The 21,967-nt window shown below is 36.0% G+C and overlaps 1 protein-coding gene across 5 annotated transcripts in view; it reads right to left on the bottom strand.

Annotated features, from left to right (window-relative positions):
• The window catches only part of PCLO (piccolo presynaptic cytomatrix protein), a 426,447-nt gene that overhangs the window by 29,655 nt on the left and 374,825 nt on the right, over positions 1-21,967 (bottom strand). For all 5 annotated transcript variants that reach the window (XM_086696804.1, XM_086696805.1, XM_086696807.1 and 2 more), the window contains one exon: positions 18,394-18,467. In XM_086696804.1, coding sequence (XP_086552930.1) covers positions 18,394-18,467 — 74 coding nt within the window. The remainder of the gene's footprint in view (positions 1-18,393; positions 18,468-21,967) is intronic.

Below are 21,967 nucleotides of genomic sequence, written 5' to 3'. Positions count from 1 at the left end.
AGATGGCAGAGCTGTAAAATATCTAGAATTGTTTTGTATTTATTTTTTCCTGAAGTAATATGGTACTATAAATCTCTTACTATTAATTTCTTTCCCATTCAAAGTTATGTTTTTGAAATGTATTGATTTTATGATATGAGATCTAGGTCATTTTTTTCTGATAGGCTTGTAGTATTCCTTTACCCACATATAATGAGCTTTATTTATCTATTCTTCCAGTAATAGACACATATATTGCCTCCAAATTTTTACAATCCCTCCCCACATACACACACACACGAAACCAAAAACAAAAAAACTGGAAAGTATCACTTTACTCATGGCTTTGTAAACCTTTTCTTACTAACTAATTTATGCTTCATCAGTACTATTTTATATTTTATTTTTGCCTTTAGCTTAAGAAAGCAATTATTCTTTATTGTCCTTCATGAAAAAAAGACTTCAATGACATAAGCTAAGAATTTTTTCCTTCTACCTCTACATCTCTGAATCCCTTCAGTTCATGGCCTGGCAGAGGAGACAGAATTGAAAGTGGTCATTACCACACAGGGCGGTTGGTGCTCTGATAGGTGCACAGAAGGTACAAAGAGAATACTTCCTTAACAGAGCCAGGTGCACGGGGCCCCACAGATAGCTCCTTGAAGAAGGTAGCTGAGGAACTGGCCTGAAGCCATGAGGATAAAACCATTTGAAAGGGTGTGATCACCTTGAGTAAAGAGAACAGCAGGCGCTCAAGAAGGGAGAGGAGGAACTGCAGAACATACATGGAAAACTACAAGCAATTCTCGTATAACCAGGATGTAAAATGGGAGAGAGGACACTTCAGGAGGAAAGTGGGGGGGGGGGGGGGGAGCAGAAAGAAGGACTTACCGTATTAAAACCCAGAGAGAGTTAAGCAGTTGAAAGAAGTCAATAGAAATGCTTTATGCTAGAATGACCAAGCCACAGCAGACAGTGGCTGTCGAAGCTGATCTTGAAGATGATGGTACTGCCGGTTAAAAGCACGCTTAGACAAATGGGTCTCAAGGTGACATATGATGGAAACTTACAATTGGGCGGTTGTTGAGACGGGAAAGAGGGAAAAAAATCTAAGAAATATGGAAGAGATAAAATCTTCAAGGATTTGGCAATTGCCTACCTGTGGAAAGGAGACAGTGACTGGAAAAATACTGTAACCAAACCTGAGGCATAAGATACAGGAGAAGGAGTTTGCAGGTCAACTCAACTCAACTAAAATCTGATATATTTTGCCCTACCAATAAACTTAAATGTAGACTTTTGAATTTTATCAAAACTTTGATGTTGAAATTAGGAAGGAATTATTCCTTCTTAATTATTATTTAAAAAAAATTTTAAATGTTTATTTTTGAGAGAGAGAGAGAGAGTGAGAGTCAGAGGGGCAGAGAGAGAGGGAGATACAGAATCCAAGGCAGGCTCCAGGCTCTGAACTGTCAGCACAGAACTCGACAGGGGGCTCAAACTCACGAACTGTGAGACCATGACCTGAGCCGAAGTCAGACGCTTAACCCACTGAGCCACCCAGGTGCCACAGCAAGGAATTTTTCTTAATAAATCAAAAGCTGTATTGTTTTAAGTAATATAATATTGGATATTTCCATGTTATCATGTCTATTGTGATAACCATTCAACTTAGATTGAATCTTAGGTAATATTTTGGAAGGAAAAATAATCAGTCACTCATTAATTGATGAAGATACAATTTTCAAAAGTCATTTGAAAAGTCATTTTTTTTCAGTAACACAATCATTCCATTCTCTTAATTTAAAATAAAATTACTTTCAGGAATGTTTTAGTGGAATATCTTATTTTGAATATACCTGAGCACTTTATTAAGGAAAAAAAAATCTATGAAGGAGAAAATGCTCAATTAAACTTAGTTTTATGAGAGCCTAACATATCAAATCAAATGCTACAAAGACCTTAATCTGAAATTGCTAATTCATATTTCTAACCTCACAAAAAAAACCACACATTCTGAAAACAGATCCCATTTCAGCTCTAAACATCCACAAACCAATGAGCAACAGCTCATATTAACTTTATCCAGATAACCACACTGCTGACTATAAAAAAAGCAGACTGTAAATTGGCTGAGAAAGATCACAGCAGTCTTGAAATCCAACTAAACTGCACAACTTGACCTAAATTTTGACCCAGCCAATTCATCATTAACTAAAAGAAAATGAATTCAAACCATCAGACTATCCAAAGTAACAAACACTTGAAGAAAAAGCTCTCTGTCTTGAAAATAAATTGTTGACAAATGGTTCCAGTTTTTCTGGCCTCTTGCAGTAATTGAAATCCCTTTAAACTACCTTTTCCACCAATTACAACAGTTAGAAGCCCAACAGATGCCCCTGCTTAACTCAATACAGAACCACAGAATGGAAAATGGACTCACATAACTCGGTACTAAAGACAGCTTGCTGACTTAAGCTGTTCAACCAGTAATCCTGTTTCTTTCGTTAATGAAATATTACTGAATGAAAAAAAAAAAACAACATTTCAAAAGGTAAAAACACTAACTCCGTTAATTTTAGAAGAGGGAGTATTTTGAAAAATTCCATTTCTCATGCTTCTGAAAAAAGCCCTCAGTGTTCCCAGAGAACTTTCTAAAATGTGTATGCCAACATTCATGCATTTTCAAATATAGACTAGTAACTTCTTTTGACTAAACCTGCTTTGAATACCTTATGGTAGCATCTGAACTTTTTATTTCTTTGTAACATACCAAAGACGGATAAAATAAAAAGTATTCAACTAATCCCCTCACTGTCTTCAGGATAGGGACTGGCAATTTTTATTAAAAAAATCAAATCCCTCATCTGAACTTGTTTGCCAGTGATTTTCCCCCTTCGCTCAGAGAGCCCTACGCCTAGGCTCACACAATGATCAGTATGGGAAGGGCTGATCCATCAGGCTTTCCAAATAAGAGATCAAGGAGAGGACACTGTACGTGTATAAAGACAAAGTTAGAGCAAACTTTAAGTGTTCAACCTCATTCAAACTCCATTTTACTCTTTTAATTCATCTTAAAAATGTTCTCTGACGCGCATACCATATGGCCTTTTAAAACACAATCTATTTCTTTCTTTAAAATTCTGTGAAGCACAGGTTTGCTTTTTATCATTTCCCCCCACTTTCCTTTATTTTATCACTTTTTACACTGAGCTCTGTTAACACTTTTAGTTTCTTCTTTTTAAATCATACTTGCTTTAACAACTGATCATTTAAAAAAGTGACCATAATCACATTATTTCATTTCTAGAATGCTAGTGCCTAAAGCTTCTCTGTTTGCATTTTTATTCTGAATCATTTTTAGAATGAACACATCCCTTTTTTTTTAAAGGTTGTGTGTGGTTTTTTTTTAAGTTTACTTATTTTGAGAAAGAGAGAGAGAGAGAGATGAGGCAGAGAAGGAAGGAGAGAAAATCCCAAGCAGGCTTTGTGCTGTCAGTGCAGAGCCCAATGTGGGGCTCGACCTCTCAAAGCCACAAGATCATGACCTGAGCTGAAGTTAGACACTTAACTGACTGAGGGGTCCCTAAAATGAATACATTCCTATTTGTCTTCTAGATATCTCTCAGAGCTGTCTATCCCCTTTTCTTCTACTGCTGTCTCTGCCTTCATTCTCGTCCTTATCATTTCTTACTCGGACTTCTGAGTTGCCTCCTACCTGGTCCCCTGACTACAGATGTGATACCTTATAATACATCCTTCATAGCACCAAATCTGATCACGTAATATTCCTTTTAAAAATCCATCCTTAGCTTCCAATTGCCTGTCTACAGGGTTGAGTTTAAATTCCTGCTGACAGTGTCTGATATTTCAAAAGTTATCTGAACCATGATTACCTTTCAAGCCCTGTCTCCCTCCAGCATAAAACTCTGCTTCAGTCACACTGAAGTGCCCACAGGTTCACCAATAATACATAGTCTCTCACAATCCTAAGGCTTTGAACATGAAGCTCCCTCTTATTGGAAACCTCACCAACCCTCCTCCAGTTATACTTGTTATTGCTTTTACTTCAAGAACCATCTACCAAAGTACTCCCTGACAGGAAGGCTTTCCTCAGCCAATCTAAAGCAAAGTGCCTTAATATTCAATGTGCATTCACTTGTATTATAACTCTTATAATTGTCCATGAACATATCTGTCTTCCCCACGGCACTGGTTCTTTCTGGTAGAGATTCATAATTAATCATCTTCTGCAGATCCAGCTGGGCTTTGTGAAAAAAGAAGCACAACCAATACAAACGCAGAATTACTATAGTTTTAAGTAGATTAGATAGCTTTTAATTGAAGAAATGTCATCTGAGTTCAGTTTTAGAGTGATAAACTCCGTAAAAAGCTGTACATCGGCATACATGATTAATATCGCTTTTAGAGATGTTTGCTCATGGCAGGTATATTCAAATGTCACCCCTATAATACTAGGCTTGATTTATACTTAAGTCTCTCTGAATCTTGGTTTCTCGATTCAAAAAATATTTATTAAGTGGGTGTTTTATGTAAGCCTCTGTGTTAGACAGTGGGAATCTCATCAATATTATAATACCTAGTTTAGAGAGTTGTTATAAGAATTGGGGCCATCAAAATTTTAAAGATACCAGTCAAGTGCTTAGCAAACAAATGGAGTGTGATTCTATGGTTGGTTCTTATTACTGAGGAGGATATGTTTGTTTTTTAAGATGAGTCATCAAATAGAATACATACACATCTATATAATATAGATATATACAGGTATAGAATACATATATATATATATATATTGTTGATACACATACACAATATGTATACATATATATCAGCAATAATGTCAAAATAAAATGCATAAGATAAAGCTCTGCTACAGCTACTTAGTATTCCTTAACACCAATGACAGTTTCTGGACATCAAAGGGCAATGTAAATTATAGAATTCACAATGGTGTGCTATTTTGTGAGCAAGTAAGCATCTGCTTTTGATAACAGTCTAAAACCACATCTGCTTCATGCAGGAAGATACTCAAGTGCAAAAGATGACTTGAATAGAGAGCAATTCTTTCTTAAAATAAAAGAATTAAACAGGTGAATGCTTTCTTCCCCCCTATGATTTTTATCGTTGCAAAGCAAATAGAATATACTGATTGTTTTAGAGACTAGCGGTCAAACGTTTAAAAAGAAGCCGTGTGCACTCTCCTTTGAGTATATTATCTTAGGTCTGCGTTACTTCCTTATCTGTAAAATTGGTTTCCTCAGGGAAAGTGTTATTCTGTTGAGTAAAGGCTTTTTTTGTGAAACGTGCTGGTCTTTTTTTGGGGGGGGGGGGGCGGAAGGTAGTTCTACCTTTTTGCTTAAATATAAAAGGGTTTTTTTCCCTACAAAAAATTACATAAATTTCCAAATGACTTTCTGGATAAAATAAAAAAGAATGTCTTAATTGGAGAAAATATCTAATAATCGAAATGGTAGAAAAACAAATTATCTTGAATGAATTCTAGCATTTTCCAGAATTCTGAAATTTTTGTTGCTGAACATTTATAAAATTCATTTCAACTCTTGGGTGACAGGGAAAAAAATGGTAAAGCAACTTGATAGTTTGAATTCCACAGCCTTTCTTCCCCAGAGATTCTGTATTTTATTGTCATCAAAGTCAGGTTTCTTTAAAGTGAAAGAGCTTTCTCTATGTAACAGGATCAGAATATCTTTAATGAATGAGTATGTTAATGACAGCACTTAATTGCAGTAACTATTCCTAAAGAGTTTTAAGAAATGAATATTCATAATCACTTAGGGTAATAGGAGGAAGCTATTTGTGGCAAATAATGGCACTTATTTCTTGTACTTGTTAATACTATTTGATCACTAGCTCTATTTTTTTATTCTCTCATATGTGGAAACGTTGAATCATTGTACATTTTATGCCTTCTTTCTCCAAAATCAATTTTCGCACGTCCCAATTCTTCATTTTCCCTAACCCTTGAAAAAAATCACCAAGAAAAACCTATTGTTGCCTATTTTCTGTTTCTTTGGTTCCTTGTATATATATTTCTTAAAATAATTTGGTATTGCCTTTATAACCTATTGATTTTTTGTTTTGGTAGATGAAGATTTAGCCTTCCTCATCCTTGCAACATACTTAGGTTACAATCTTGGTTATACTAATATTTGGCTTTTATATTAAGTTGACTAACATTGTTCATATCTGAGACCATTTGGGTATTCATGGGGTTCTTTACCTCTTTTTGTTTTCCCTCAAATGATTATTTTTGTTTCACAATTTGCTTAGCTTTCTGTGTACTACACCCTTAACTGTTTGTAAAATATCCAAGAGTACTAAAATCCCTCTCAAAACCATGTTTCACTTGGCCAGACACATCATGACTTCCGGCAATTTCTCTTTTCCCCTCCTGCACTCACACCCCACTCATCACCCACTTGCAGCTAGAATTCTTCAGGGTCTGATCAGATTTTCCCAGGTGCTCCCTGCACCTGCCACCTGGCTACCGTCTTTAGATTCTTCTCATTTCCTCACTGAAGTTCCCACCTTTCTTTCCTCTACTTTTCCTCTCTCTTGGTGCCCAAGTTGTGTGTGTGTCAGCGTGTGACCAAGTGTGATTTAGTCTCTGTTTTGGTGAAACATATCCTCAAGTAACGTCCAGATAGGCAGCATAAGTAGCAAAATTTTTGAGACTCAGCCTTCCCCAAAATGATTTAACTCAACCCTTAGACTTGACGGATACTTTGTGGATGGAATTTTAGTCACAACCCCTGCCACTTGGAATTTCAAGGGCATTACCTATTTTTCTCTATACTCGTAAATGTCTATTTTGCTGGTGAGAAATTTTATGGATCCCTATCCTTCCTCTTTTGTATATAATGTTTTTAATTAAATAACTGTCTCCAGAAATATTTGAAATCCTCCTTGGTTTTCTGAACTATGATGATGTTATGCCAGGTGTAGGTCTCTTCATTTTTGTCTTTGCAACATGGAAATTTATTTTCTTTGATTTGGGACAGAAACGTGCTATTTTTTGATTAATATTCCTCTCCATTCTTACTATTTCCTGTGGAATTACTATTAGTTAGAACTTGAACCTGGTGGCTTTATCATTTAATTTTTTTTTATTTTAACAATTATAAGTTAATTGATAAATTCTCTACGGTGAAATGTCAGTTTCACTGAAATGCCATGTCATAATTTCTAAACATGTTTTTTTTCCTCTTTATTTGAGCAAAACATGGGAGACCTTTAAGGAGATATTTATTTAGGATAATGATCATATATTAACTTTTTTAGCCCATTCATCACTTGCTTGTTGCCTTTGCTTTTGGTTCTTATAACATATAAGTTTTATTATTTTTTTGCAGACAAAAAATCTATTATTTATTTCATGGTTTGTGGGTTTCATTTAATGGCTAGAGAGCTACTCTGCAAATGCCACCAAGGTTATACAAATACTCTCCTAAATTTCTTAAATATTTATATTATTTTAACTTTATTTTATTAATCCAATTTAAAAATATTGGGTATATGTCATAATCTAGTAGATTAGTTTTCTTTTCTTACAGAAGAAAATTATGACACAATTATATTCTACTAAATAAAAATGTCCACTTCATTTAAAATTTATAATCATATTACCATATATATATTATGTTATTTCATTTGTGTACACATCTATTTTGTTAATACAATTCTATTTTGAGCACAGCAATTTTGTGGAAATTTTAAGTATCTGATAAAACAAGATTTAAAACTTATTGGTAAGCTACATAGTGTCTATAATGTAATTGATATTGATACTAGTTAATTGGCCATAAGCATCAACATAGGTGAAAGTTTTCCTTTCCAATTATTATAGACTCATAAATTCAAAATAATTTTTCATGAAGCAGCACTATAACTATCAATATAAAGATAAAAATGTTAGAAAGTACAACGGGCCAGAGTCAGGTGATATTAGATGATGTATCTGTAGGTTTTGATCCAGACTATTTCATTAGTTGCTAAGTGACTCTCAGTGAATAGTTTCATTGCTGTGAATCTTTGTTTCCATAACTATAAACTTGGAATCATTATTTCATATCTGTGTCCTCTACTGTTTTGTTACAAATGAACCAGATAATGAAAAGGCATTTAGAACAAGGTAAACACTGTATGTCTATAACATATATACATCTATTTTACAAATTTTCTACACCTATGCTGAGAGAATACTCTTGGCTTATATTCATTCAGTATCTTTTGCTATATTTAATGTCCTTATCTTGATTTAAAACCTGCTCTCTGATAAATAAATCAGAGCACTGACTCCCAATGCAAGCATTTCAGGGACTTCTAGGCAAAAAAAAAAAAAAAAAAAAAAAAAAGACATTTTAAAAAATATTAAAAATTGTCATTAGAAATATTAATTTCTGAGAGCCTAAAATATTCTGGGCTTTAAGTTTGGTAACTGCCAGTTCTTTGAACTGTACTAAGGCTAAGAAATATCCATGGTTTCTTCCAGAAACTTATTTAACATTTAGTGGTCCGTCAATAACCTCCAGAGATGAATCTGGCTCAGCGTAAAGACCCAGAATGATTTTTATATTTCAAGAATAGACTTTTTAATAGACAGCATCAATTTTAAGTTCCTAGTGAATACCACAGGTCCAGAAATCAGTTGCACTGATTTTATACTTGGGCAGGTTGGGAAAATATGATCAGGTCTAGGGAAGCCGTTCTCAAGAGGGGGGACACATTACTATACAAGAGATTACATCAGCATTATTTGGTGGGGGGTGGGGGGGGGAGAAGAACAGCTTGAAATACCCTAATACCTGTATTTGGAAACAAATTGGAAAATGTAGGACCCTAAAAACACCTTCGGGGCGCCTGGGTGGCTCAGTAGGTTAAGGGTCCAACTTGAGATCATCAGGTCATGATCTTGCGGTTCATGAATTCAAGCCCGGCATAAGGCTCTGTGCTGTCAGCTCTGATTCTGTCTCCCTTTCTCTGCCCCTCCCCTGCTCTCTCTCTCTCTCTCTCTTTCTCTCTCTCTCTGTGTCTCTCTCTGTCTCTCCCTCTCTCAAGAATAAAACATAAAAAAAATTAAAAAAAAAAAAAAAAACAACAGCACCTTTTCCACTGGAATGCCAAAGGCTGAAAAAGAAATCATTTTAGAGAACACGAGTTAAAAAAGCTTGGGGAAAATGAGGCAGGAAGTAATAACTTACACGATGCAGATGACAATCAGGACAATGATAATGAGCATTTTTGGACTATGAGGCAGCCACAGTGCATAGCACATCACACTCTATTTCCATCAATCCCTGCAACACACTGACAAGGGAAGTACTGTTGCTGTTCTTACTTTTGTAGATTAGGAGCCAGAGACTTAGAGCCTTTAAGTAAGTTGTCTGATTTCATGCATATAAAAATTAGCATTACAAACTGGCATATAAAAATATACCATGTTGATGAATAAGAAAATATTATGTACCGACATCAATTACCTCAACATTAGAGCTTCAATAAAACTTCAATTCAAAAACAGTCCAATTCAAAAACTGAAAATAAAATTAGGATAATTGAATAAGTGTGGTAGGGACAAATAGAAGATAGATATGTCAATAAAATATTCCAGAAAGCCCATTACCAGACATAAGCATACTTGAAAATTTTGAATATGATTGATGTATTTCATATGAAGTTGGAAAAGAAAGTTTTCCAGGAATGTTTCCAGGAAAATTGATTTATATCATCACAGAGAATAAAATAAATCGATTTAAATAATTAAATATTACATTTCACATCACAAAAGAGCTAGATCAAAATAGAAATCATTATGGGGGCGCCTGGGTGGCGCAGTCGGTTAAGCGTCCGACTTCAGCCAGGTCACGATCTCGCGGTCCGTGAGTTCGAGCCCCGCGTCAGGCTCTGGGCTGATGGCTCAGAGCCTGGAGCCTGTTTCTGATTCTGTGTCTCCCTCTCTCTCTGCCCCTCCCCCGTTCATGCTCTGTCTCTCTCTGTCCCAAAAATAAATAAACGTTGAAAAAAAAATTAAAAAAAAAAAAGAAATCATTATGTACCTAATATCCTCTAATAGGTAAAGAATACCTAAGCAAATAAATTAAGGAACAAATTTGGTTTATTAAAAAATTATTTATAAATTTGACTCCACATATGTCTGTATTTAAACTCAGCAGCAAGAGTCAGGGATTTAAATTCCCACTTTGAAAGCCCTGGACTCAATCCTTTGTTCACGTATTATGTTACTCATACCCATGGATTGAACAACCACCCTCATTTTTCCCAGTAAGTTCAATATCTTCACCTGCCATGCCTAAACCCTGATGAGGCAGCATTGTGTTTTGGTTAGGACCATGGCCTTTAGTGTCAGACATAACTGACTCTAAAGTCTCTTGACTTTGTTTGTGTCTTCACTTTGCCTCTAAAGTCACTAAAATCCTCTGGCTTTCAATTTCCCTGTGTATCACTTGCAGGGGGAGCGGGGGGAAGCATAGTATATGTTGTTACCGAGATTTTTCTTTTCCTGGTGGATGGAGCTTAAGAGAGATAACGTACCTCCCTGTTGCTAGTTCATGTTACTACGTTACGATTCTGAAACTAGATCCAAACTGAGACCTGCATTGAGACTGTATTCACAGTCCAACTACATAATATATATTGTTTCTACCTGGATTTCACACGTATACAGTTGACCCTTGATCAACATGGGTTTGAAGTTACCTGTGGATTTACATCTGCTTACGTGTAGGTTTCTTCTAAAAATACAGTACAGCACTGTAAATATTTTCCTCATGATTTTTATTTTCTTTGCTCTAGCTTACTTTAAGAATATAATATATGCTACATATAGCATACAAGATACATGTTCATTGACTGTTTATGTTATCAGTAAGTCTTCTGGTCAGTAGTAGGCTATTAGTTGTTACGTTTTGGGGGAGTAAAAGTCATACACAGATTTTCAACAGTGCAAGGTGTCCTCGCTCCTAACCCCTGCTCTGTTCAAGGGCCAACCGTACTTTAAGCCCAAAAAAGTCCTAAAAGATGATTTGAATGTAAACAGAGGTCTACCTTGTTCTTTCACAGGAAGATTCAATATTGTAAGTGTTGTGTCTAAGTTCCTCAGTAACATCAAATACTTCCCACTGTTCACAGAGCATGAACTTCCATATCCAACCTGACTTTGTACACATTTCCAGTTTTTGTGCTCTCCCTTTGTACCTTTTGCTCCAGCTTCACCGAACTGCTTTTCTCCCACATACCCCAGGTCTTTTCTTCCATTGGTGTCTTTCCTCATCTTGTTCCCTCAGCCTGGAATTTGCCTCTCCCACTGCCAACTATTTAGACCTCGTCCATCTTACAAAGCAGTCACCACCGCTACCCTCTTGCACAGAATCATGCCCCCACCACCCCACCGACTCCCAGAGATTTAGCAATGCTTTCCAAAGCCCAAAGCACATAATTTTACTCTCAAATTTATGAATTTTTATCACAATTCTTCTCTGCATTACAATTACTAAAGGTAATAAAAATTTAACAGCAGCTATGGCAAAGTCTCCAGCTACCATGAATGCTTTGGCTCTACCCATTGTCTGAGTACGCTTGCTTACTGCCTGATTATGAGATGGGACCATCCTAGATCATAAGGCCCCTCAGATCAGCGTACCTATTGAATTGATCTCTGTAGCATCCAAATTTTAACACAATGCCTTGCACAAAACAGATATACTCACATATGACACTGATCAATTCTAGGCATATAAAAAAAAACAAAGTGTACGCATTAGTAAAATTAGGGCAAGAATCTCACAAACAAGCAAACATGTTCGATCCACTGAAACCAATTTTATAATATAATGTGCCTACATTGGTCAATTTTTAAGCACAATTTTTGTAGGGCAAATAATCAAATGATGCAAAATAATCCACTCATCACATTTCCCTTGATAACATCCTGACCTTCAAAATTGAGATAAAAACCAAATAACATCACATTTTCAAAATGATTTTGACAAAACAGCTATAACAATAAACATATTGTCAATAAATTTTGTCCATTGTCATCTTCAATAAAACAGAACTTAAAAAAGGAACACTTTTTATGTAAAATGAACTCCTTGAGTAAGAGATATAAACTTCTGGGTGCCTGGGTGGCTCAGTCAGTTAAGCATCTGACTTTAGATCTAGTCATGATCTCACGGTTCATGAGTTTGAGCCCCACGTCGGGCTCTGTGGTGACAGCTTGGAGCCTGGAGCCTGCTTCAGACTCTGGGTCTCCCTCTCTCTCTCTCTTTCTGTCCTTCCCGTTTGTGCTCTCTCTCTCTTTCTCAAAAGTAAACAAACATTAAAAAAAATAAAAAAAAGAGATATAAGCTTCTAGTTATAAAATAAATAAGTCACTGTGATGGAAAATACAGCATAGGAAATATAGTCAATATTGTAGTAACATTATTCGGTGACAGGTGGTGACTACATTTATCATGGTAAGCACTGAGTAATGGATAGAATTGTCAAATCATAATGTGGTACGTTTGAAACTAATACAACACTGAAGGTCAACTATACTTCAATAATAGGATTAATTAACCAATTAACTCCTTGATAGAGCATTCTTGACATCACTAAAATGAACAGAATCTGAAAATTCCAAAATAAAAAAAAGGAGAAGTGATATACAGAAGACAAAAAAAAATTTCATATTTAATTTGAAATGTTCTTAGTTTAATTAAAAATAGAGCCTGAAGAAATGGGAAATGTCTAAGAGGTGAGATGAATTTTTCTTCAGGAACAAGTTAATACCTATTATTTGAATTGTGGGAACCCTATTAGGGGCTCCAGAAAAGGAAGGGTTATGTCACATTCCATGCTGCAGCCCAGTCCTTATTCCAGGGCTGGTCACAACTAGTGTTCAATTAAGTATTTGCTAGGTGACATATTGGATTCCCTTCTAACATCTGTTATTACGCTCTAATTGAGGGCCTTCAGGGTGGTTTTATATTTTTCTCTTTGCAGGCTGACTCTTAAATACCCCAGTTGGTCAGGGAAAGAGAGAAAATGAAATGAGTATTTTACATTGAACACTTAGATATTCTAATCTACAAACCCTAAAGGAGATAGTTAGTTACCCATCATCTACTCCATTTCTTTTTCCTATTTAAAAAGAGAAAAATACTCTTAAAAATCTTAAAAAAAAAACATTTGTCAAAACAGGATAATGAGATTCAGGACTCCAATACTGAGGCTTCGATTTTTTTTCCTTTTTAAGTAGGCCCAGCGTGGGGCCCAATGAGGAGCTCGAACTCACCGCCCGGAGACCAAGACATGAGCTGAGATCAAGAGTCAGATGTTTAACCAACTGAGCCACCCAGGTGCCGCTGAGGCCTAGATTTTTATTGGTTTAATTCAGGAAATGATTTCTGTTCTACACTTTCTCACGGACTTTGCAAAACATGTTCATTTGTCTAAAAGGGACTCATATGAATCACTGGTAAAGCTATGTGTAAACTATAGATCTGTATAAAATAAACCTGAGATGCGAGTTAAAGTGAGATTGTTGTGGTCATTACAGACTTTCGTTATTTTTTCATAAATTGTTATGCTTTTTTAACAACAACAACAAAAACCCACTTCCCATAAGACATTGAGTTGAATCTTGTTCTCTTGCCTACTCCCCTGGCACCTGCTTCCTTGGGTTAACATTATTGGTGATGTGCTTTCACAGAGTCAATTATTTGAAATATTTGTGACTAGAGTTTAGCGTATTTCTATAATGGTAGAGGTTTATTTGTTCTGTCCCATTGAAAATGGAAATTGAGTGATTAAATTAAAGCCTCTAAAGATACTTAAGAAAATATATGATGTATGGGGATTGTTTTTTAAATACACACAGCCAGGCAAATTAAACCTCATACAAAGTGTGATTCTAATGCCTGCTGCAAAAGCTTGCCAACACCTGGTTTAGGACAATAAATGCGTCAAGCCGGTCACTGTATGTGATGTATATGGATACCCACTAACAAACAGTAACACTATTACTTACGTAACACTTAATGAAAACGATGTAGGAAAGGGCTAGATCATCTATTAGGGGTATGGGAGAGTTTTGACGTAAATTGGGAAAACACTTGTCACTACAAATAGGAAGTCTAATTGATTTGAACGAAATCTTTAAGAGGAGTGGTCTTCTATAGCTCTTCCAAAAAGTGCTTGACATTTTGTCATTCTTGACGAATCCCACTCTTGCATGGAATCCAAATGGCTCTCTTTTATATTCACTTTTAATAATAGCTACAATTTAAGGGATGGTAGTCATGTGCCAAACACAGTGTTTGTTTGTACTTTACATTGTGCACTTTTTTAAATTGTGAAAGTTCAACCATTCCTTAGCAGAGACAGTCCACAAGAGGGTTACTATTTTCTACTACAACTTAGGTTGGAACCCCAGAACCTTTGCTTGATCTCCCATTCTGACCCACTGAGCATGAGATTATTCAGCATGAGATTAAAATTTATGAGTCACTGCTATAGGGAAGATGCAACATTACTGGAGAAAATGACTAAGTGGAAAAATAGATTTAAAAAAAATCAGAACCCAGAATAAATAGATCTACTCAATACATAGAACAAGGACATGACTAGCATTAGAAAATATTTCATATAATGTGCTCAACATAAAGTTTCAACCCCATTAAACATTACTTTTTGTATTGTGTACACTGTAATTCCAAAATAAGAAGAAAAATGTTACAAAAACAAACTGTTCAAGGGTGATTACTTAAAATTTCTGATATACTTTGGGGCGCCTGGGTGGCTCAGTCAGTTAAGCGTCTGACTTCGGCTCAGGTCATGATCTCACGGTTTGTGAGTTCGAGCCCTGCATCAGGCTCAGAGCCTGGAGCCTGCTTTGGATTCTGTGTCTCCCACTCTCTGTGCCCCTCCCTCGCTCATTCTCTGTCTCTCAAAAATAAATAAACATTAAAAAAATCTCTGATACACTTTTCATTTAAAGTATGCATATCTTTGTAGATCAGTTTCCCTTAGAGTGGACCAAGGTGTGCATAAAACAAAGTGCTTGCATGAGTAATCTGAAACCCTCTGGGTGAGCTGGAACACTGCAAGATCTACAGTCTCAAGATAATCTTGCTAATCTGCAAAGAGACACTTTTTCTGGTGTCCTGGATTAGAATTAAAAGGAGGAAAAATCCAGTCAAGAAATTATTATGTCTAAAAACAAACTGAACTAAGTCTGCTTTGTTTGCTGGTTTGTTATCCTACAAATTGGCTGTTTTTGTTGACTGACAACAAAAGGAAGTGAAAGCAATCTTCTGATCACTCAAAACAAAATATGTACCATAAATTTACCTGGATGACAACATGGAGTTGACCTTACATCTCTATGGGGACAAAACAAAATCTTGTACGTTAAATTGGTATTTTCCTCTTAACTGCTTAGAATGATTAAATTCTTGGGTAACTTAATAATTTTCTCCCTAGTCCCTATCTGTGTATTCTTTTCAACTGAAAACTGTTTGTACAGGTTAAATACTTACTGTAGTTTTCTTCTCCGTATTGTTAGCAATATCACCTGTCTCTTACAGAACTATTCATGCCAAACTTCATATAGATATGTCAATTATAAATTTACTTATTGGCAACATTTTGGAAAGTAAGTCGGTAAAAAATAACTTGTCCAAAATATTGTTACCAAAAGGGTACATGACTGTAAATGACTCACATTACATTTGTATTCTATCTTATCCCCTTCCTCAACCTCCTGCCCTCTGCTCCATAATCTGAGATTAACTACTGATTAGTCAGTTCACTAAAATATAAACATATTGACTCATAAGTTTAAGTAAAATACAAAGTAGCTTATGACTGATTCCCTCTTGTGTGACTGATAGGAAGAGGAAAGCAGTATTAGGACGAACACATTTTTATTCATTGACAGTTATGAACATTTATATGAAGACAATTTTAGTTTTGAACTTTAAAATTAAAAGAAAAGTGAAAGTAAGTAATTAAACTTTGAAAAAAGTACGCATGAATTGCTTCTCTATTTACTTGAATAGTAGAGTCATATGAAAATCAGTGGGCATTACTTTCACATATGATTATATTGTTTATTCATTTACTCAACAAACATTGAGAAAGCAACATTATAGGCAAAGGCTTTCTGCTAAGTGCTGGGACACCAGGATGGCTAAATCATAGCTTAGGTCTAAATGTCATTCAACTTTATGGAGGAGACGGGCATAAGAATAGACAATTACAGATCAAAGATCAATGACAGCAAAAGATGCACATTATGGTGTAAACCAGGGCAGACTTTGTTAGTAGTAGAAGAGCATAGGAGGAGAAGGAGGCAAGATCTGGAAGAGGGTGAATTCAGTTCAGGGTGTACGTAAGTTGATTTGTCTACGGCGTCTCCAGGCAAAATACTGCCCGGGCCCTGCACCTCTGGGCTGTAAGGTGTATTCTCAGGTGCATTCTCTGCTCTCCTGTCAGGGCAGCTGTGCCCTAGGATGGTTCCCAGGCTCCCCTGACCAGTTGGCCTCCATCTGTATTTGATCAGGCACTGACAGAGGTTGGAGAATGGGAGGAAGAAAGCATCTAGGATATTTCTCCCCATCCTTGTGTATCTCAGTATATATTTCTGGCATTTGCCATTTCTCTTCCTTGTCTCCTGCTGCCTGCAATTCAGGCTTGCCTGGGTTTCCACTCTCACTAGCCTCCAGCTTGCAGGGACAGTAGCTTCCTTCAGCTACCTCCCTAGGTCGGCTACCTCACTGCTAACTGCTTGGTTTCTCAGGAAGACCGGGGGTATGTAATAACTGTCAGGCATCAATCTCCTCTATTTTAAATACTCAGCGTGGTTTCCCTTTTCTTGGTTGGACACAAGTGCCTGGCACACATGAACTATTGGAGTCTGAATTGCAGGGAGTCCAGAGGGTAAATGTGGGTCTAATCAACATATAGATGAGAGGTGATGAGTTTATGCAGAGAGAGGATGTGCAAAATGATGGGTAGATTGGGGTGGGACCCTGGGGAAAATGGCAGCCAGTAAAAGAAAAGCAGTCTGTGAATGAATCTAAAGAAAAACTTTTAGTAGAACCAGAAAAATGTGATATCCACTCATTCACGAGGAACCTCAGGCATCATTCGCACGCAGCGTTTGCCCGATGAGGTTTCCGAAGACAGATCAGGTCACCGGTTAGGTAACAGGACCCTATTTGAAATCCAAATATGGGTTTCCTATCTCTTCATCTACTGTCATTGTGACACCGTGCCATTAATCATTCTTTTTCATAGCAGGCGATTCGGCATCATTTTCCCAGGTCCCAGTCCCTTGCTCTTCTCTTGTGTGCTATTTGCACCTCACCTTCTTTTCGTGTAAAACCTGTGTATAGTATTATTTGTCTTCACAGGTAATTTTAAGAATTAAATGAGATGACACATGGAAAGTACTTGGAATAGTATAAAGTAATTAAGATAGTTAAAATTAGTGACAGGAGGTTCAGTTGAAGAAGGAGAACAGTGAGGTCAGATCTTATCACAATATTATGAAAGATAAGCTAGTCTTTGTTCACCTTACAAAAAGTGAATACGTGTTTGCAGAAGTTCAGGATTTTTTTTTTTTTGCATTTTGTTGTACATTTATTATTTAATAAAACCAAATTTAATTTCAAATGAGGTTTTCACATTAGAAGTAAGTTCAATCATTATTTTTTTCTCTAAAATGATTTTTATACCCTTAGTTTCTTCTTAAGAATTTCCATTTTAGGGGCGCCTGGGTGGCTCAGTCGGTTAAGCATCCGACTTCGGCTCAGGTCATGATCTCACGGTCCGTGAGTTCAAGCCCCGCATCAGGCTCTGGAGCCTGCTTCGGGTTCTGTGTCTCCTTCTCTCCTTGCCTCTCTGGCTCTCATGCTCTCTCTGTCTCTCTCAAAAATAAATAAACATTAAAAAAATTTAAAAAAAAAAGAATTTCCATTTAAGTGAAGTCTCATGTTTTATTTTCTATTTGCATGGTATTTTAACATTTTTTTTTTTTTTCAAATTCAACAAGTGATTTGTTTTTCCTGAGAAGGTCATTGGAGTCTCTCTCCAGTCATCCTCACTCTTTTTTCTCTTTAAAACATTCAGGACCCAAAATTACTTAAAGGTTAAATATAAACAAAGAAGTTGGGAAATGGTTAAGTGAAATCACAGAATAATTCTACTTTAATAGAGAACAGAGAAAACGAGGCTGTACCTACCTACTGCTTTCACCATCACTACTTAGAAATTTACATTTCTATTCAGAGAAAACCAAACTCAAATGCTTGCGGTGTAACATGTAGATTCTACCAGCATCCAATATTGAAAATTTGAACTTACCTTCGGCGTCTGTTAGTCCCACTCCTACCCCTGGCTGTTTTACAGGCTCTTGCCCATTCTGCCCCATCTTCCCTCTGTTTAAAAAGAAAGTAAAAAGTCATGATCTCCTAAGTGCAAATGAGAAGACCGAGTTCACAAAAATACAATGACATTATATATTCAGACCCAAGATAAATTACTCGAATGGCAAACATAAAGACAGCAAATTGCTCCGCATCGTGTTAATTTTAAAATAGGGGCTTGTTTATTATTCCTACTTAGTCTGAACATCATACCTCGAAATTCAGTGTCTCATGTATTGACTCATTTATCAAAGATCAGACTGTCATGAAATTTTCAAATTTTGTTTTACAATTGGGGGCTTGTGTTTTTTCCCCACTTCTAACTTAAGAAGTGAACAGGGTTTTCATATCTTTACACTTAGTTATGATAACCTATACAGGCCCTTTGGCGAAGAGGGAAATTCTGAATTAACGTACACAAATAATATTGTAATAACACGGATTTTTATTTCACTTAGTGACTTTCAGATTTTTTATTTCACTTAGTGACTTTCAGATCCTGCCTATGTTTTCAGCTGTGTGTAGCATATGGGCTTTTGAAGTCAGACCTCCTGGTCTCTGCTTCTGGCTTCACTATTTCATGCTAGTGTCATCTAAGGTGAATCTACTTAATCTAGTGAATCTATTTCTCCTTTTGGAATATAAACATAGTAACACTAGATCGCTCCTGGGTATGAGAAAATCACATGGGAAATGCACATAAAGTCCTTAACACAGTGCCCGAAACATCGTAACATTCAATAAATAGAAAATATTAATAAGCATCACATAACGGCTTTAGAATTCAGCCGGAGTCTACTACTCTTGGAGTTTCAGCTTCGAACTTTCTGGAAGGCCAAATCAATGAAGAATTCATGATATTTTGAGCACTCTGTGTTCAGAATATTGATAATGTAACAGCCAAAACGCTATAGGCTACTTTGTATTCCTTCAGTCACAGAAAAAGCTACATGGCGTAGAAAAGATTCTGGAATTGTCTTTATATGTACTTACGTAATATGTTCCAAAAAGAGGAAATAAAATCCCTTAAGTGTTAAAATGGGTATTTGAACAAAAGAACGCCTTGATACTATACTTGCTAGGCAATAATTCTAAAAGTAGTATTTAGTAACAACTATTTCTTACTTTCACACAAAAAAATATTTGGTTTGTTGAACATGCTGAAAATGTAATTGTATTCATTTCTTAAGAATCCAATTACATCTTACTTGAAAGCTGCTCTAAAGATCCTCTAACCATTTTACAGAAAAGGTTCTGTCCATCACGAAAGAGGAATAGACATAAAATCAGAAATCATTTTATGTTGAAAGCCATCACATTCTTCCATTATGACAATTCTAGGTCAGAGGTTTAAACACAAATTTTTATCAAGTGTGAAGGACCAAATACCTGCAAAAATGTTAGAAATCATATATATACCTGTATAAAGATAGATAGATAGATAAGATATAGTCTGCATCTGAATATATACAAAAAAGTTTTGATTAGGCAATGCACAAAACTTTAATTTGTGTAATTGCTTCATTGGGACTCAATAAAAATAGACAATAACTGAAAAAAAAATAATTGACTCTGCTCTAGTCCAGTCAGAGAGAAAAGCTTCACAAGTCAGTAGCAATCTTACCGTGAGCAGTTACTATGACTAGCGGAGGGAACCCAAAAAAATTTGTTGCTGAGTCAAGCTCAAACGAAAGGGAAAACCGTTTTATCTGACAGATGAGAGTACTGAAGAAATTACTGCCCTATATATGCCTAGGTTTAACAAAATAATGAAAGTATTTAGTAACAGTAATAAAAATAAAGTTTTGGTAATTTTTTATTTGACCTCGAGTACTAGCTTTTGAATTTTAATGGTGATATTCAACTGCAGTCTTTGTTTCTAATGAAAACTGATTTTAACATTAGGTCCATAGGCTTAAGTATTAGAGGCATTTCTAAGATTATACAGAAATTTGTGTGGCATTGCAAAGCTAACTGAAATATGAAGGAAATGTGACTGTGGGTCACATTTGAATGAACGTAATGAACATATGCCTGTACATTCATACATAATGAATGTAATGACTGTGGGTTATGCAAGGGATGCAATTTTTTTGAATTCCCAGGAAATAATCTTCATCTCAGAACATGCTGACTACAATTTATAATTTATATTTTTTAATCACAAAATAGTTATTCAACTCTTTTTAAAATTTTATTTTTATTTAAGTTTATTTATTTATTTTGAGATAGAGAGAGAGAGAGAGAAGAGAGAGAGAGAGAGAGAGAGGAGAGAGAGAGTCCTAAGCAGGCTCCACACCATCAGCACGGAGCCTGATGCGAGGCTTGAACTCATGAACCCTGAGATCATAACCTGAGCCAAGAAGAGTCAGAAGGTTAACTGACTGAACACCCAGGCACCCACAAATAGTTATGAAACTCTTATGTTAGCCTAAGCAATAATTGTGTTAGACACAGAAGAGTGTATAAAAGAAATACCAAATACAGCTTCTTACGTATATCCTGTAATGCTTTAGAAGAGAGAATTTTTCTTTGTGCTCGTATGGCAAAACAATAGTGTCCTAGGCAGTATTTAAAGGCTTTGATTTATAAGAGAACAGGAAAATGGGAAAAACAAAACTGGAATGTGGCATATATGTAAAAACACATAATCTATTTCTACTTCAGATATTCAGATATTGAAGAAATAACGTGGTTTTTCTCTGGGAGTTATAACTTCATCAGCAGTGTTAAATTATTTTGAAATGTAAGGATAAATTGGAAGTATATTAAGTGATGTGTGGTTAAAAAATTACAAATTCATATGACATTCATAGCCTAGAGAGAGAAATGTAATGAATTTGCTGACATTTTCATCCAACTGGATCATCAGAGGCAGAGAACTAATGAGATCAGACTCCTTTTAGAAATAATTTCCAGGGGCACCTGGGTGGCTCAGTTGGTTGAGCGTCCAACTTCAGCTCAGGTCATGATCTCACAGTTTGTGAGTTCGAGCCCCGCGTCAGGCCCTGTGCTGACAGCTCGGAGCCTGGAGCCTGCTTCTGATTCTGTGTCTCCCTCTCTCTCTGCCCCTCCCCCGCTCATGCTCTGTCTCTCTCTCTCTCTCAAAAATGAATAAATGTTTAAAAAAAGTTAAAAAAAAACGAAATAATTTCCAATAAAAAAAGAACTGATTAAACATAAATAACTATTGAATCCATAGCCTAAGTATAAAAAAAAGGCAAAAGATATGGACAAGTGATCCAATAAATTAAAAAAAATTGAAGTTGGAAAAATATAACTTGCAAATCACAAAATAAACCCACCTCTTACTGTACGAACCCATGTCCCCATTATTTTGCTTTTGTAAGTTGAGCCATTATCTAAATATTAGAACTATTCTGGAGACTAAAAGGAAAGACTTATGAAAACCTTGACATTAAAACAAAGAGAAATCGAATTTCTGCTCCCATAAATGGCCACACTCAACGTGGAGAAAACGAAGGAGATCCTTTAACCAGGGTGCAGTCAGG

The sequence above is a fragment of the Puma concolor genome, chromosome A2 (genome assembly GCF_028749965.1).
Source record: "Puma concolor isolate L17-30 chromosome A2, mPumCon1.1.hap2, whole genome shotgun sequence".
Lineage (NCBI taxonomy): Eukaryota > Metazoa > Chordata > Mammalia > Carnivora > Felidae > Puma > Puma concolor.
The sequence above is the reverse complement of the archived record's forward strand: the minus strand, read 5'-3'. Positions and strand labels throughout refer to the sequence as shown.